The sequence below is a fragment of the Xiphophorus hellerii genome, chromosome 5, assembly GCF_003331165.1.
Source record: "Xiphophorus hellerii strain 12219 chromosome 5, Xiphophorus_hellerii-4.1, whole genome shotgun sequence".
Classification (NCBI taxonomy): domain Eukaryota; kingdom Metazoa; phylum Chordata; class Actinopteri; order Cyprinodontiformes; family Poeciliidae; genus Xiphophorus; species Xiphophorus hellerii.
In genome coordinates this window covers 33,364,237-33,380,951 of record NC_045676.1, presented here as the reverse complement: position 1 = coordinate 33,380,951, position 16,715 = coordinate 33,364,237, and the positions used below count along the sequence as shown (strand labels likewise).

General features: G+C 38.9%; 2 protein-coding genes across 4 annotated transcripts in view; one reads left to right on the top strand and one right to left on the bottom strand.

Annotated features, from left to right (window-relative positions):
• slc5a10 (solute carrier family 5 member 10) overlaps positions 1 to 2,862 on the top strand; it is a 42,204-nt gene extending 39,342 nt beyond the window's left edge. The window contains 1 exon segment of the mRNA XM_032562067.1: positions 44 to 2,862. Within this exon segment, the coding sequence (XP_032417958.1) occupies positions 44 to 231 (188 nt within the window). The 3' untranslated portion in view covers positions 232 to 2,862.
• Positions 1,256 to 15,517, bottom strand: LOC116719528 (GRB2-related adapter protein-like). Of its 3 annotated transcripts, none has more exons than XM_032562069.1 (5): positions 15,183 to 15,513; positions 14,990 to 15,087; positions 14,705 to 14,824; positions 4,763 to 5,069; positions 1,256 to 4,675 (listed from the first exon to the last, which is right to left on the bottom strand). In XM_032562069.1, the coding sequence occupies exons 1-5, from the start codon at positions 15,258 to 15,260 to the stop codon at positions 4,496 to 4,498; spliced, it is 783 nt and encodes a 260-aa protein (XP_032417960.1). In that variant the 5' UTR covers positions 15,261 to 15,513; the 3' UTR covers positions 1,256 to 4,495. The 3 variants fall into 3 exon arrangements, with proteins under 3 accessions (XP_032417960.1, XP_032417959.1, XP_032417961.1); XM_032562068.1 differs by having other exon boundaries at positions 1,256 to 4,678; positions 15,183 to 15,511; XM_032562070.1 differs by lacking the exons at positions 1,256 to 4,675; positions 4,763 to 5,069 and adding an exon at positions 13,806 to 14,593 and having other exon boundaries at positions 15,183 to 15,517.
• Positions 15,518 to 16,715: the final 1,198 nt, after the last annotated feature.

Sequence of the window (16,715 nt, the reverse complement as noted above, 5' to 3'; positions counted from 1 at the left end):
TCATATATGTAACCATGTGGTTACATATGTGTGTGTGATGCAGGATCTGAACAGGCTCGCCGGGCGATGTGCGGACAGGGAGCAGGATTGTGCCTCTCAGCGATGCGGCACTCAGAGCAGACTGCCAGAGTTCCCACGATTCGGGAGAGTGTGTTCTGGTCCAGGTTCTGTTGTGCCAATGCTCTCCTCTTAGTCTGCATTAATATTTTCCTATATGCATACTTTGCCTGAACGGGTTGCCAGGTTTGGTAGTGTTCCTCACCATGCCTCCTGCTGAACTCTGTTCAACCTGTAAACTGCAAACTGGAAGAGGTTTTTGACAAGACATTTTTTTATTTTGTCTTGTTTACCTGTTAGATACCTGAGAGGTACAGCTCTGTGTAAAAGTTTTAAATCAACTTAATTTCTTCACACTTTGATCAAAATTAGCCTGATTGTTTCATAAACCCTAAGAGGTTTTCAACACATGGATGTATGAAGGTTTTTCTTCATCGGCTCATTTACAGTGTATCTCTAGTTTAAACTGGTCTGATTTAAATTAATATAAATAAAAGAATTGCAGCATTTAGAATTTTCAAGATCAGTATGAAAGTTCACAAACTGAGCTTTAAAGAATCTGTGTTTAGAGGTGTTTTGTGGTGCTATGATCCAGACTTGATGGGACTAACTGTTGTAAATGTAGAACCAGAGCTGATTATAGTAGGTCCAAATGCAGTCAGAGCAGCAAAATGCCCTTTTAGCACAATCAGAAGCCAGCTTCAGCATTGTTGATTTATGATTTGCAGATCATGCTAATGCCATTTAGTATATTTTAATATTGAAAATTGGTTGAATATTTTATAAAATACTCATGACTTTAGATATTGTTTGATCTAAAGTCAGATATTGTTTTCTGTTGTTTTTGTTCATTTTTACACATAACAATTTAACAATAAAGGAAAGATTTATTAGACAACAGCTTCTGAAATAAAATCAATAACTTTTTTTAATGTCTCCTGGTATTAACTTTTAGAGATGTTTTGTGAAATATTGTTTGTAGTAAAGAATTAATATTTTTTGTTTTTCATTGGCATATGTTAAATAAATTGAAAGATAGTTGCACAACAAAACAAACATGGACACAATCAATCCATGACTGGAAATATTTAGCAAGAAGAAAAATGTAAGATTTACTGCTGTGTTTGGACCCGGTATATGCTGATAACAGCAGGGTTTGTGACCAAAGACAAAATAATAAAACAGATTACAAAGTAAATGTCTTTCTAAAACTCTTTATTTTAACAGGTCACGTTGATTCACTCTAAAGCTGCGACACTTTTATTAAATTAAGAAGTGATGAGGTAAATCTCAGTCTTGTGATTAACTGACAAGTTAATCATAATGCCCAGAAATCAATGTGAGATCTTCAAATTGCTTAATGAAGAACAGAAAAATTTCCAAATATATTGACAGATTACTAAGGTAGATCAAACAACCACGCCTGATACAGTTTCTAAGATTTAAGAACATGGATTCAGGTCTGGCATGAACAAATGGAAATATGGAAAAGCATGAAAACATATGTTGGAGTGGACGGCATCATCTCTTTGAAATACAAAAGAAATTTTAAATCTTTGATGGCGTCTACCAGAAATCTAAAAATGGGTCATCATTGGGCAAATAAGCATAGAAATGGTTCATCAGACACCAAATCAGTGTTTTCCCATGACCCCTCAGTAGCTTAACCTAAACACATACACAGCACACACATAGCCTTGTTTTTCATACTGTGTTATAAGTATGAATGGTTGTATTTGGGTTACCTTTATATGTGCTTCAAGAACATTGTTGAAAGTTATTTACCTTGTAAATGGTAAATGAAGCCAGTTAGCTGTAGAGCTAATAAGCACAAACATTCAACAGCGTACAGTTCTGTACAACAAACATACTCTTCTCAAAAGTTAAATGCATAGCAGAATAAGTACAGTAGATAAACATAATCAAAGCAGATGACCAAGAACAGGTGATTCTACATTGTATCTACCTCTGAAGTTGTAACCTGGATCTAGAAATAGCATCAAATTCACTTTAATCAGATTTGATTTGTGGCTTGGGAAATCTGTAAGGCTTATTAATCGTTGTGCTTGGTGACCAGGCTAATAAGTCTTAGCAATAAAAGTTGTGATCTAAATAAAGTTAAACCCAACATTATATTTTCATTCAACAAAGAAATGTCTTTCTGACAGGAAATGAGATAGGTATCTCTCAAATGATAATAAAATGACTATTTCAAGTCAATTAATATTTATATCCTTCTCAATAATCAGTGGGAAAATCTTTGTTGGTGCAGTGCAGCTATCAACCTCTTCTTGTAATTGCTGACCAGTTTTTCATATGTTTCCACTGGTATCTTGATGCTTTAGCTTTGAGAATGATCTCCAACTCTTTGAGTTCAGAAGTCCTCCATGCCATGACTCTAATCTTTAGCTCCCTCCACACATTTGTTGAGAGTCTGGGGGGCTGCTTCAAAACGTTAATATTACAAGGCAAAAGAAATAGTGTGGTAAAACAAATAAAAAGTACAACAAATGGGAGAAGTCCACATTCTGTTCTAGTTCAGTTCCAAAATTTTGAGTGTTGCTTGGAGAACTTTGTATTTACTGAAGTGGTTCTTGTTATTAAAAGCTTCAAAAATGCACCTACGGAAGACTTTGGGAAAATAGGAATTGCAAAAGACCTCCCACATACTCCAACTTGGTTAATGTTTTCAGACAGGAATAAGTCCTGTGCTATTGACATGAAGGGGACATACAGTGTGTTAACAGGAGGTTTACCTTTTGAAGTGTGGTATTGGTTATATTGGTAAAAAAAAAAAAAAAAAAAGCAATTATTTCTAAACATTTTAATTCATTTTTTATACATGTAACTATGTATACAGTTATGCTGCTGCAATCAAGGTTAATTTATTATTTATAAGCTTTTAACAAATTTTTACAAGGGTGGTCAAATGTTGAGGATATCATATCATCATACTGGTTATGCATCTGTTTGCATGTATTCATCTTTAAATAACCACACTTTTTGCATTCTTTTGCAAGGACCACATCTACCCAGTTCCAAATATAGAGTGAAATAAATCCTGCTTTTCTTGCTCTGAACTGACCAAATGTTTGTTATTCAAAACATACCAACAAATACTTTTTTTATATATATATTTGTTTTTTATTAACCCGCAAGGAGTCTTTTTTGTGAGCTCTAGTGTCCCTTTTTCAAAGTAGGCTAACAGGAAAGGGGGAAGTAGAGGGGGGAAGACATGCGTTGTCGGGTCCGGGAGTCGAACCCGCGACAGCCGCGTCGAGGCCACGTTGCCTCTGAATGTGGGTCGCGCAAACCCCTCCGCCACCACGGCACGCCCCACAAATACTTCTTTTAACAGGATCAATCTGCAAAACCTTTCTTAGGTGTACACATCTCTTTCCAACAAAAAACTGGCTACTTCATTTGTTTAATAAAACTATTACATTATCAGGTAGGTAAAGAACACATCACAATATAAGTTTTTTATTAACAATATAACATTACTTGGTCCTTATGTTCAATTTTAACCCACGTGACAAAACGTTTTGACACCCCTGTTCTACCAACTACTCTTTAGAGCTGAACCACGTAATTTTAATAAGAAATATGTTTTTACATATTTGTTAAAACTGTCACCATGTGGTGCCAGCAAAATGAGATAGGTGATCTGTGAAAAGATTGATCTCCTCCCTGTGCTCTACTTCTATCTGACCAAAAACAACTAATCAGAACCAGAAAGAGGTTCTTGCTGCTATCAATCACCCTCGTGTACGTAGTGCTCAATATGATAAAGGCAGAGAAGCACCTTGTTTTTCCAGAAAAACCATTTATTTACCATCAGGATGAGCAGTGCATACACAAGCATGATTGACTGTGCCAAAATCCTCCTCCTGGCTCTGATTGGTTGTTTGTAGTTAGAACTGGGAGAAGGCAGAGGAGCTCAATTTTTTCACAGATTATCTGTGTCATACCATGGAAGCAGTGTTTTAAATATTTAATAAATATGTGAAAAGATTGTTATTGTATATATAAAAGCTTCATCCTGCAGCTCCAAAAAAATGGAGCCAAGTTAATGTAGGGGTAACAGTTGACAGTGGGGTATTTCCTGACCAGTGGCGCTTTTTGATCTGGGCCACAGGGCAGTGGCCCAGGGCAGCCGTAGGAAGAGAGACCACAAGCACCAGATAAAAAAAAATCTGTCCAAGCACTTTGGACAAAGTTTCTATTTGTATTTACGTGCTGTGCAAAGGAAGACTATCGTACATACCTAGTGTGGTACTGTAATGTATTTGATCTTGTCCTAGAAATGCATTTTCACTTTTTGGGGGATGGCAGAAAGGGGGGCTGCCCAATTTATCATTCACGCAAGAACCACCACCCATCCTGACTGAGAAGCATCAGACATAAACATCATAGACACCAAATAGCTGATATGGAGTTAATGGAGCACTGGTTGGACAAACTCTGGAGGGAAGATGCCCACTCTGCCGCGGCAGCTTCCCCTCCAGCTGAGGGAGCTGGAACAATCCAGCAGGTCAATGATTTCATCGCGCTGGAAGTGGAGGTGAGTGGTCTGGGAGGGGGTGTAGTCGCAGAGAGCACGGGCCACCCGAGGCTTCTGCTGAAAGACAAACCATGGCGTCAGACACACAGGTGTGCAATTATCAGCTGGTGAGAAAAAGTGGCTCCTTGTTATGTGTCATACCGCTAAAACTGGTTTGAGTGAAGGTGCGGAGGTCTGCCAGTCTCTGGGAGACGGGTTAGGGCGGCGGTGGGCTGAGTGAATGGACTCCAGCGAGTTGCTGTTATACGGGTTGGGGTAGGGGTTGAGTCCAAGATGTGAGTTCAGGTGAAAGGAGGGGTAATCCCTGAGGTGGACCACTTTCTCCATGGTGATGCTGTGTGCTCTGTAGAACTCCACTAGGCGGTTGAGGGAGCAGAATGCCTTATCCCAGATGTAGTACTGACCACCATCCTCCAGGACCCTGAAGTGCTCCACCATGTCACCATAGCTGCCAAATGAGAGAGGAGCATAAGAGTCAGGTGAAGAAAGGCAGGTATGTGTGCTTTATTCTGCTCCATCATCTACTTCGCCTTCATTCCTGGTGTCTGTTTCTTTGTTTGCAGGAATTCACTCGAGCCATTCTGCGAATACCTGGTGTGGGGAAAAAAAGAACACAAACCTTTTATGACAGATCATCACCAGGATTGTTTTGTTAAATGAAGTGCCTTGAGAAACATTTGCTGTGAAGTGGAACTTTATAAATGAACTGAATTGAATCTATAATCCACAGGGTGATGTGAAAAATGCAAAGACATTAATCTAATAACTGGTAAACAATTTCAGCTCCTAAACACCAAAAAGAGGTAACAGTCATTCAGTCGCTACAATGGTTGAGTGGCGACTGAATGACTGTTGTCAAATACTTGTTGTTTTGTATGCATAATAACCTTCAAACTAAGCAGTAACTTAAATCAGGTTAAGCCTTTCAGCTATAAATTTTCTAAATGCTGTGGTCACACCTCCACCAAGCAGGTAGGACAACCGCAGTCACAAAGTCTAACGTCACTGGAGCCGCAGCAATGGAGGTACAGAGGCTGAGTGACAGACAATGCTTTTAAAAAGTTGTTCACATGTTGTTAAGTTACAAGCATACACTTTAGATTTTATTGGGAAATAATGTGTTAAGCAAATTAAAAGTGTTACAAAGTTTTACAGTGGAATAATTTTTCCGTCCATCCATCCACTATCTTACATGCTTATCTTTAGGGAGTGTTGTGAGAGATGATGGTGCCTATCTCCAGTGGTCAACAGGCAATAGGTGGAGACACCCTGGTCACCAGTCCATCGCAGGGAATGATTTGTATTTACAAATAAAAATCTAAAAATGTACCAGAGTCCTGGTGCCCCCAAAATCAAACTGAGTGGCTTCTGAGGTTTCCTAATAAACAGAATCCAGAACCATCTTCTTCTGCAATTCTACCTGTATTTCTAATAGATTTTTATATATGATGACTTAATTCTGGGCATTTTTCTTTAGAAGGGCAACATTGTGAAAAATCAATTTTTTTGAGCATTAAGTCTTATTATGAAGGGACAAAGACCAAATTGAAAGGCATTGAATCAGGAAGTAAAATGTATTTTAAGTCATATTTTATATATAGAATTTTGATAACTGAAGGTAACATAGTTACTTGATTGTACTATGAAATGGTAACAGTGTGTATGGAAAACATATAACACTGCCCCTTTAAAGAATAGCTCCTATTCAGTCCGATTGTATTGGACTTTGACTGGTCCTAGCAAAGACAAGGATAGGCTTTGATCTAATGGAGTGGTCTCCATCTCCAGGTCTTAAGAGCTACTGTCCAGCAACTTTAAATCCATTGGTGCTCCAACACACCTGGAATAAATGAGTAATTAGATAAGCTCTTAATTACTCCTTCAAGTATAGAGACCAACTTCAGACTCACTTTAAATTTCCTAATTAAAAACATTCCCTATGCTGTTGACACGATCCATCATATTTAGAAATCATTTGTTTCAGACAAATTCAAGTACAGTAATTTTTGGTTTAACAAAGTGTTCCTGAGCACCTTCACATTTTCTTTGTGCATCTAGTTTTTGGAATAAGTATAAACTCAAACTTACATTTATGATTAATGTAAGCATAGAATGAAGTATAGCACAACTGGGTGGACAGAGGAGGAGTTTGGATGTTCTCTTTGCGGTCTGGTTAAAAGCGATGTAAATTGAGAATTTCATCTGTAAGTGAGCACATATTGCCTCAAGAAATCAAAATCACAAAAAGACACTGAGTTTGTTCACTGATCTTAAAGTGTTAGATTTTTATTCCTGTAGAACAACAGCTCCCTCTGCTGATCACTTTTTATATAAGAAAACAATGCGTTACATGCATTCATACTGTATGTACTGTATGTATGTATGTACAGTATGTATGTACTGTATGTATGTACAGTACGCACACAGAGAGATATCTATATAGATTCAAATAAAGATATGAAATCTGTTTTCTTATTTATTTGTTTATCAGGAGATTATACATTTATTGACATTACTTAGATTTAGCAAAACTTACATGTCTTCTTGTCATGATTTGAGTTTTCTCTGTGTTCATTTTGTGTTCTCTGTGTCTCCGTGTTGTACTGTCTCCCCTTGATTGCTCCCAGGTGTGTCTCGTTCTCCGTGATTACCCTCTGTGTATTTATTCCCACTTGTGTTCTTTGTTCCTTGTCGGGTCCTCGTCTCGTTTGGCGTCTTATCTGATGTTGTGCTCAGTCCATTCGTTTCTCCTGGTCGCTACCTGTGAAGAGCCCTGGTTTCCGCTCTGCAGTGCTGCCTTGGTTGTTGGACTACATTTCTGGATCAGTTCTGTCATTAAATATTCTTTATTTCACTTACCTGGATCTCCTGGCGTCTACCTCACCACCTACACCGCATCGTTCATGACACTTCTCCAAATTTTTTTTCCTTAATGAACATAAATTACCATACTGACATAACAGAAACGCTAAAAAATAAATACAACGGGGGCATTGAGGAGCTAAAAGGTAATAGTATTTTACCTATTTTTTTTAAAACTTAGTCACATGATGGGTCAGTTGTATCATTCTACGCATTATGAAGGTAGAGATTTTAGGTATTCCAGAAAGGGTGTCCATTTGTGAGTAAATTTTGCAGAACTGCTCCTCACTGTTAATGAAATTTTTTCCATCTTCAAAAACATTCTTACAGTATTAAGCATTTGTGATGTAGAAGGAGGTGTAGGAGATTTCCAGAAGAGTAAAATACAGCATCTGGCGAGAAGAGAACAGAAAGCCCACATCTCACCCTGCTGGGGGACAGGTTAAGTCTAGTCCCTGGAACTCAGAGGATCACTTTGGATCTGGATTTTAAAAAACCCCGAGAGTATGGAAAAGAAAGTACTCCAAAATTTATGCAAGCTTGGGCAGAAAAAAAACATGACTTAAGTTGCAAGGTGAAGTCCGGCATCTTTCACACTGGTCTAGAATTGAAGGGAACATTTTAGATAGCCGAGATTTTGAGAAGTGGACTCTATTCATTACTATTAAGCTGTACAAGCTGTAATCTGGCACATGGTGTACTTTGATGTATGCTGAGAATAATTTTATCCCACCATGAATCAGACAGTTCATCACTCAATGGACTATATGCCACGAGTAGTGGTAATGTACTTCCATTTAAACTTTCGCCACCGTTGCTCCAATTGTTTTTAGCCATAGCTGCAAAAGTTGTACCATGAACAAGACGCAAAATTTAAAATATATGCGAGCTACTGGTATAACATCTGAGTTTTGTTGTGTGCCGTGTTCAGCAATTAGCCGGTACCATCCAGTGCTTAGTTTTTTCATTTTCCTGCTGATATCAAGGTGACAACAGATCATATCCAAAACTTGGCCACTAAAGTGAACACACGGTTTATAGCTGCCTGGTATTTCAAACTTGAGGATATTTAAGATCCATCATCAGAAATGGGAAGACGGTGGTTAAAAGGGAGCTGTTTGTGCTTCGTTCACTGGAATAATTTGTGGGAGGAAAATAATGTGGGAGGAAATTCACTGCTATGGGAAGAGGCTGAGAACAGAGGCAGCGATTCAGCACAAGACAAGTCAATGTGTGTGTGTTGATGTATGCGTTTGTGTTATATGGAGTATAAAATAATTTTTAGGCAACTCCTTAGTTTTTGTTTATACAACAATTATATAAAATACACTTAACATGCAGTCGGAGCGCCCCTCCGATACCGAGCACGGTAGTTTAAGCACAGCCAAACGCTTCAGCCTGAAAATTATTCAATCTTTCTGTTCCACCAACACCGAGCAACACGGTCCAAACCACACAGGTAGCCGGTCAAATTAAAGTCCAAAACCTTTCATTTCCAGCCGTACACTTAATGGATTAAAGTGACACTTAATGGATTAAAGTGACACTTAATGGATTAAGTGTCACCTCTCCACATAAAAAATTCCACAGAACAAGTACAAATAGAAAAGAAGGGCTTATTTCCCGAATCCCCAAAATATGACATTTACCTTTAATGTTTCATAATTATAACCCACATTAGAGTGAATTTTTCCACTTGGCTGCTATAATCAGTTCTTGTGCTACACAGACGTACTTTGACTTTTTTCAATTGCCATAAGCTTTCCATATCTATTAGAAAGGGGTGATTTCAGATTGGGCCTCAAAACTAGAAGGTCGACCCAAAATTTGGAAACAGTAATGAGACACAATGTCTAATTTGGAAATAGAGAAACGGATAAGCAGGCAGGTTAAATTTTGAGTACAATTCTGAAAAACTAAGAAATAAACCATCTTTGTAAAGATCTCTCCTTGTTGTAATACCTCTTTCATGCCAAATTCTATAGGCAGCATTAGTCGCCGCAGGAGTAAATAGATGATTTTTTTAACAACGTCATTTTATTAACAAGAAACACAGATTTAAAATGGGATCTAAATTGTGACCAAATCGTAAGTGTAGAGAGCACAATGTGATTTCCAGTAGCAGAGGATAATTTAATTGGTAGTGATGAATATATAATTGAGGCAGGCAAAAAAGTTCAGAAATTGATTGAATTTCAAGTTTACACCAGATCAGATTAGGTGAATTTAGCCAGTAAATCAATTTATGAATGTGTGAAGACCAGTAATACATTGAAAAACTGGGCAGGGAAAGACCACCATTTATGGTGAACTGTTGCAGTAGAGAAAGTCTCATCCACTCCACAGAAAAGAAGAAACCATCTGATCCAAGGTCTTAAAGTACTGTTTAGGCAAAAATAGAGGGATACATTTTAATAACATTAATCCTCCCAATTAGAGAAAGAGGGAGAGAGTTCCACCTCTGAAGATCTGATGCGATTTGAGAGACCAAGGGGACAAAATTCTGTGAAAACATTGAGGGCAGAGTATGTGTGATATTAATTCCCAAGTACCTAAACCCTGAGGGGCTGAGTTTAAAAGGAATGTCATACTGCCTAAGTCCTAAAGCTAATGAATTTACTGGGTAGCATTCACTTTTAAATAGATTAATTTAATAGCCAGAGAAAAGTCAAAATTTTTCAAGAATCTTAAAAATAGGAGGGAGGCTACATAAAGGATCCGAAACTTGTAAGAGAAGATCATCAGCATACAAGGTGTAGGAGACATTTATCCTTTCCTATGCTTATCGCCACCAGGGGGCATATTTCATTTTGAGTTCTGAGTGTCTGATGGGGGATGGGGTTATTTAAGGTCAACCATGATTCTGTTCAGGTGTTGTTAATGGGAAGCGGCAACAGTTTTCTACTGTGCTTGGTTTGGATTGATGTCGAATTTATGTGGATCTAAATGGAAATAGTAAGACAATAGACATTGTTCTGACAATAAATGACTTTATTATAAGTCAAACTGAAGATAGGCATTATGAATCTTAACTGAGCGCACGTAAAACCAACGTCTTTCAGGAACAGCAACTAGTAGACAAAAATATAGGATTTTAGCCGCTACACAAGGACAGTTTAAACTCAACACCAGAGCGGATAATTCCATGAAAAGAAGAGAGGGATCTTAGGGCAACAGAAAGAGGTTCAATGGCTAAAGCAAACAGGAGGGGAGAAAGAGGACCACGACCTAATGCAAATACTGGACGGGATTAGTGACAATACAAGCCTGAGGAGATGTAGCTTGATCCAGGACACAAACCTATCTCCAAAACCAAACCTATTAAGAACGGCAAAGAGGTACTCCCATTCTACATGATCAAAGGCCTTCTTGGCGTCAAGAGAAATAACGTGGGGCAATGAGTTGAAAAGACTGTATTCAATAGCGTACGAATATTAAAAAACAACTGGCGGCCTTTGCTGAATCCATTCTGTTCTTGTGAAATAATCTGAGAAAGACCAGTCTCAAGCCAAGTTGCCAGCACTTTAGCCAAAATCTTAAAATCCACAATTAAGAGCGACAGGGGCCTATAAGGCTCACAATCAGTAGGATCTATACCTTTCTTCAACAAGAGTGAAATTGAGGCCAGGGCTAGGGTGGGGGGCAACAGGTCACGCCCCAGCGATTCATTATAAACATCAAGAAGAAGAGGGGCTAACTTGACTTTAAACCTTTTGGAAAAACTTGGCAGGAACTCCGTCTCAGCTGGGCGCTTTACCGCTCTGCATATTTTTGTTTGATGTAAATATTTCTTCCAATTCAATAGGAGCGTCAAGTTGATCAGAAATAAATGTATTTATTCTAAGACTGTCAATATTCTTAAGAAAGGCAAATAGCTCATCTAAGTCTGATTGTAATTCAGATTTATATAGATCCCGATAAAATCTCTTAAAGATGTTACTGAAAGATACAGAATCCGAAACGAGATTGCCTGACTGATCTTTGACTTGCGATATTGAGCGAGAGCTAGCTTTTCGTTTCAGTTGGTGTGCCAGAAGCATACTTGGCTTATGAAATCTGGATTATCAAAATTTGGTGCATAAATGTTCACTAATAAAACAGGGGTGTGAAACAAACAGCCTGCTATTATAAGATATCTGCCATTTGTATCATTTATTATTTTTGATGCTGTAAAATGAACCTTCTTATTAAATAATATGGCTACTCCTCTAGCTTTAGAGTTAAATCCCGAGTGGTAGATCTCTCCAACCCATAAATATCTGAGCTTGAAATGATTTTCATCCTGCAGATGTGTTTCCTGAAGAAATACTATGTCAGGGTTTAGGTGCTTCAGATGTGAATATATTTTAGATCGCTTCACCTTTTTATTAAGACCTTTAACATTCCAACTTAGGAATCTAACAGCAGAAGATGCTGAGGAAGCTAGGGTTAGGGTTAGGGTTGTGAACGGACATGTGACCAGTCGTTTACAACAGAGGTTGAAAAACACTGCCACCCCCCAGAAAAGAGGCTGAAAAAGAAAAAGAAGAGAAAAAGTAAAAAATAAAAAAATAAGGATAATAATAATACTAAGGATAAACAGGTACAACCATCTTTTCCACCCCTTGCTTGCACTCTGTGCTTCCCCAGGTGAAGGAACCATGCAGACTCCAAAAGGAGTCACTGGAAAACTTATACTTACAGAGAAATAGCGCAACAGAAGAAAACACTTCTAAGTACTAAGCGACAAACAGCGGCAAACAGATGTTTCATTCAAAACAATAATGTGTGAATTTTTTCATACACTGGTTGCATAGCATACCTATGCATGATTAAAAAGCTGCCTGGTGTTACGCAGTGCCCTGATTAATGAACACATTTCATTTACCCTCAGTGATTAAATGAGTCCCATGTCACTTTGCTGTTGACCCAAATAACAGCACTTCATCCTCACTCTGTGCTTAATGTGTGTGTCGGAGAGATATTTTTAGTGCAATGAGCACATTTAAACTCTCCCCGCTCTGATGAATTAACACACATTCAAGTCCTGGTGATTGTGTGTTAGATGTGGATGGAAAACAATCATCAGACTAACTGCACAGTAAACAGGAGATTCTGACAGAACTACTGTCTGAAACTGTTTGATTCATTTGCAAGTTGTCTTCTTGCATTTCAGGCTAGCTCCTCGGGAAAGATGACCAAGTTTTTCAGGTGTAAAAACACAGATTCGAAATGACAACATAGTTGACAACATTTAAAACATCTTAGGGGTTTAAATGGAGACTTCATCAGATAAAGAAAAGCAGTCTCAATGACAACAGCTTGAATGATGAATCTTTAGAAAGATTTACACGTTACCTTTTGGATATGACAAATTGTGTCATATCTAGCTCTCTGAAGATTTTAAAAGGAGTCCCCCAAAGCAATTTTTTTAGATAAATAGATATAGACAAACAGATAGACAAATGCTGCTGCCCCAGCAGATGACAGCAGAACAGATGGAGCTCTCAACAACAAACTTATAGAAGAAGATCTGCAGCATAATAGCTATAAACACCATACTGCTGTCTTGGCTCGCACGCGCTCAACCCGAACTGTCAAAAGCACGACTATAACTCAGCCTTCGGTCCCTGACATCACCGTTGTACCGCCGAGAGAGAAAAAAAGGGGATGTAAGCTCGGCGGCTCGGCTGATACAATTTTCAATCAGTCTACAGTTAACTCACACTTTGTGAATAATGTCAGAGTTGCTACCTGTAACTAGTCCAGCTCCTTCACTGGGCTGGCAGTTTTGACGGGTTTGAATCGCTGCCAACGAAAAAGTCTGGTTCATCTCCAAGATGAGGAACAAAATATGCGTCCAGTTTTTGGCTTTTCCTTGTTCTATTTTTTCCCTCCTTTTCACTTTGCCGCTCCATGGAGCTCCACTCATGTTAACTTAGTCTGTAGAAATGCTCCAGCTAGTTTGCCATCTGTTGCCAAGAGACTGATGATGGCGTTGGTGGACGGCTGGTGACAAGCTTTACCCAGAATACACTTGGAGACAATATTGGCGATCCTCTTGTAATTTTGCATGTCATAAAGTTAAATGTAAGAGTGAAAATAAAGCCAGTACTGTAACACAACATTTTTTATTTTTTTTTACCCCTCCAGGGGGTCTTTTGTGGGCTCTAGTGTCCCTTATATGACAGTGGGCTGACAGAAAACGGGGAAGAAGAGGGGGGAAGACATGCGGCAAATGTTGTCGGGTCCGGGAGTCGAACTCGCAACGGCCGCATCGAGGACTCAAGGCCTCCAAATATGGGTCGAGCTAACCACTACGCCACCATGGCACGCCCGTAACACAACATTTTATTCAATATTTTACACCTGCTATGTCACTAAAATCAGTCGGTCTTGTAAAGTTTTTAGCAACCATGAGTCAACAATGACTGGGGCAACCTCGCAGATATTTAAACTTTTGTATCTTGTTCATTGCTCTTGCAGCAATGGCTAAAAACAATAAAAGCAAGAGGCAACTGGAAATAATCAATGTGGCTTAAATTTAAACAGAAGTACGTCACCATTCGTGGCATATAGGCTATTGACCTTTTATGTGAAAGTTATAGCGTTTTGTTTGCTTTGGCGAGTACGCCAAGTTCACCGCTCGGTCAAGACCTCTGAACATATACAAAAACTCAGTTTTTCTGATAACTTTTAATGCCCCACCCCTTAACTGCATTCTGACCAAAACTGAAGCCGATATGTCAAAATCCTTAGGAGGAGTTTGTTAAAGTTCAAGGTGTGTAAAAGTGAAAAATTGTCAAAATTTGCCCTTTGTACCAAAATGGCCGCCTCATTTAGGAGGTAGCTCCAAGATCTACTTATGTACTGAATTTTAGATATCTACGACATAAGGTTTGTGCTATCTCACTTAGGGGGCACTGTAGACCAGTTTGGCCACGCCCATGTGCGATTCCACTGGAATCCAAAATTTTTAGTTGGGGGACAATTTTGGGTGACGTTTGGTGAGTTTTTGAATATTTTTAAGCCTCCAGAAAGCTGCATACTTTGTTGGAAAAATAAGAAGTCCTGCAATTACAATAGGCCTTCACAGTGCTTCCCTGCTTGGGCCTAATTAATAAATTCTGTCTTTTTGGAAGAAAAAGATGAAAACAATGATATAGAACTATTTTAGCACCATTGCTTTGAATTAGCCTTAACTGAAGAGAAAGTGTTTAGAGGTGTGGCGCATTCACTGACCTAACAGAGAGAGAGAACTCTCCTGGAGCTGATTCACTCGCCCTCACTAGAAATACTCCAGGATCCTGCCAGCACAGTCGTTGTTCAGCCTCCAGTCTTGATATCGCTCCTGCAAACCAGCTAAAGAAACAAACAGAAACTATAAACCTAACTGCAGATGATTCTTAGCTAAATCATAATGTTTAGTTTTCGTCAAAAATGATGGCTGTGACACATCAAATGTAGAAAATCATCAGAAAAAATTAGTGTTTCTTATTAACACAATTTGGATAATAGATTATTTACAGATGAGGGTGTAGAGAGATGTAGTTCTCAGGTATGAATCCACGTTTCCCCTCAATCTCAGCTGTGAACCAGAAAGAGTCTCTCTCCATTTCTACCACCTACAGTGCAAATCCACAAGCCTCCGTTACTCCATGTGAAGATGCAGAAAAACCATTCAAATATGCAGACATATGTAGCATGTCTCCATTCTTACCTTGACGATGTCTCCTTTCTGGAAGCTGATCTCATCTGCCTCTGATGCTGTGAAAGAGAAGAGAGCCACAGCCTCCATCCTGCACAGTAAGCATCCACCAGTTTTACTTCACAAGTGAGTGGAGTGGAGTGGAGTGGAGTGGAGTGCAGCGCAGTGCAGCAGAGATGACAGGGTGAGATAATCAGCATGTTCGTGCTGACCTGCTGCAGCTCTGAAGTTAATCAGAGACGATTCTGAAATGTCTGTCACTGTGTTCGTCCATGCGATGGAGTTGTGGAGAGGCTGTGAGTACATGGAGGTGCTGACTGCCCTCTCAGTCTCCATCTGCGCAGTCTGCATCCTCCAAACACTGGGGATTTAACAAAGAGCCTCTAACCAAGGGACAGTGGGGACACGGAAAGCTTGACACAGATGAAGAAATGAAAATAACCAAAAATAGACAGAGTAGTGACTTTTTCTTTTAATAACAGAAACCTTGATGCAGCTACTGATACGTGTGATTGTCTACACACCTTGATCACCTTCAATAATCAAACCTGTTTGGAGTTAATCTGCTGAACCAACCCTGTTTTCTTTTTAGTGACAATGAAATGACCCCATAGATGCATTTCATGCGCTTCAGCGCACAGACCAATGCGTTACATCTTTATGAGACAAAAACTGAGGAAAGTACTATTTACATTCGAGGGAAGTTTTCACATCCTTTTATCTTTTTTTATTAATTTGTGTGCATGTCAGGTTATTGTCTGAGGATAAATGCGGTTGAGTTTCATATTTATGTTTAAACAATCAAATATTAAAATCATGAAAAAACATTGGGTTTGATGCTTCTTGGTCTAAATAACTGAATGGAGTAAGATTTCAGTGCATTTAGGTGAGTTTTGGTGGTTTGTAGTTTGTTACTGTCCACAAAAAAGTTTGCGTGGCTGCCGCACATTTTCACGCCATGGAAAAAGTGTGCATATATTTACGCAAACTTTGACGCAAAGTTCATTTTTATACATGCTGACTTGTGAGTAAAATATGGCACCGCATATATTTTGTGCGTACGCACACTTTAGACATGAAGAGCAGAAGCTGTTCTTCTGATGCAAGGTGAGGTGTGATTGTAAAACAGTGTGTTTCTAGCGAAGTGCTCTGACTTGCTGGGGTAATGAATGACACTAAAGAACAGGATAATACACCATAAATTAGATTTCATGTCAAGTCTTGACCTCTGAAAGAAAGAATCACAATTAGAGTAATAATAATGTGCTGGGACCATATACTCCTTTCATGCTGTGCAGTATTTAATATTGTTAATCCCCCAATCTAGTGGACACTTCATTATTTAAGTCAGAGATGCTTGATTGCACTCGTACAAAATCTCCCCTGAAATAAAGCACCCTGACAAACAGCTTGATGTGGATGTAATTGGATGAATATGCAGAGTAGTGGTGGCCAAGGAGCAGGCACAGGAAACAGAGGGCAAATGGTTGCATCATGAATGAAGTTATGTGTACAGGCAGTTACAGCGTCCACTAATGAGTACAG

Excerpts from the sequence above, each read along its gene's own strand:
- LOC116719528 (XM_032562068.1), bottom strand. The coding sequence starts at position 15,260 with ATGGAGGCTGTGGCTCTCTTCTCTTTCACAGCATCAGAGGCAGATGAG. Across the intron at positions 15,088-15,182 it reads AGAAAGGAGACATCGTCAAG|GTGGTAGAAATGGAGAGAGA; the intron begins GTAAGAATGGAG and ends TTTGCACTGTAG. Across the intron at positions 5,070-14,704 it reads GAGTTCTCTCTCTCTGTTAG|CTATGGTGACATGGTGGAGC; the intron begins GTCAGTGAATGC and ends CTCATTTGGCAG.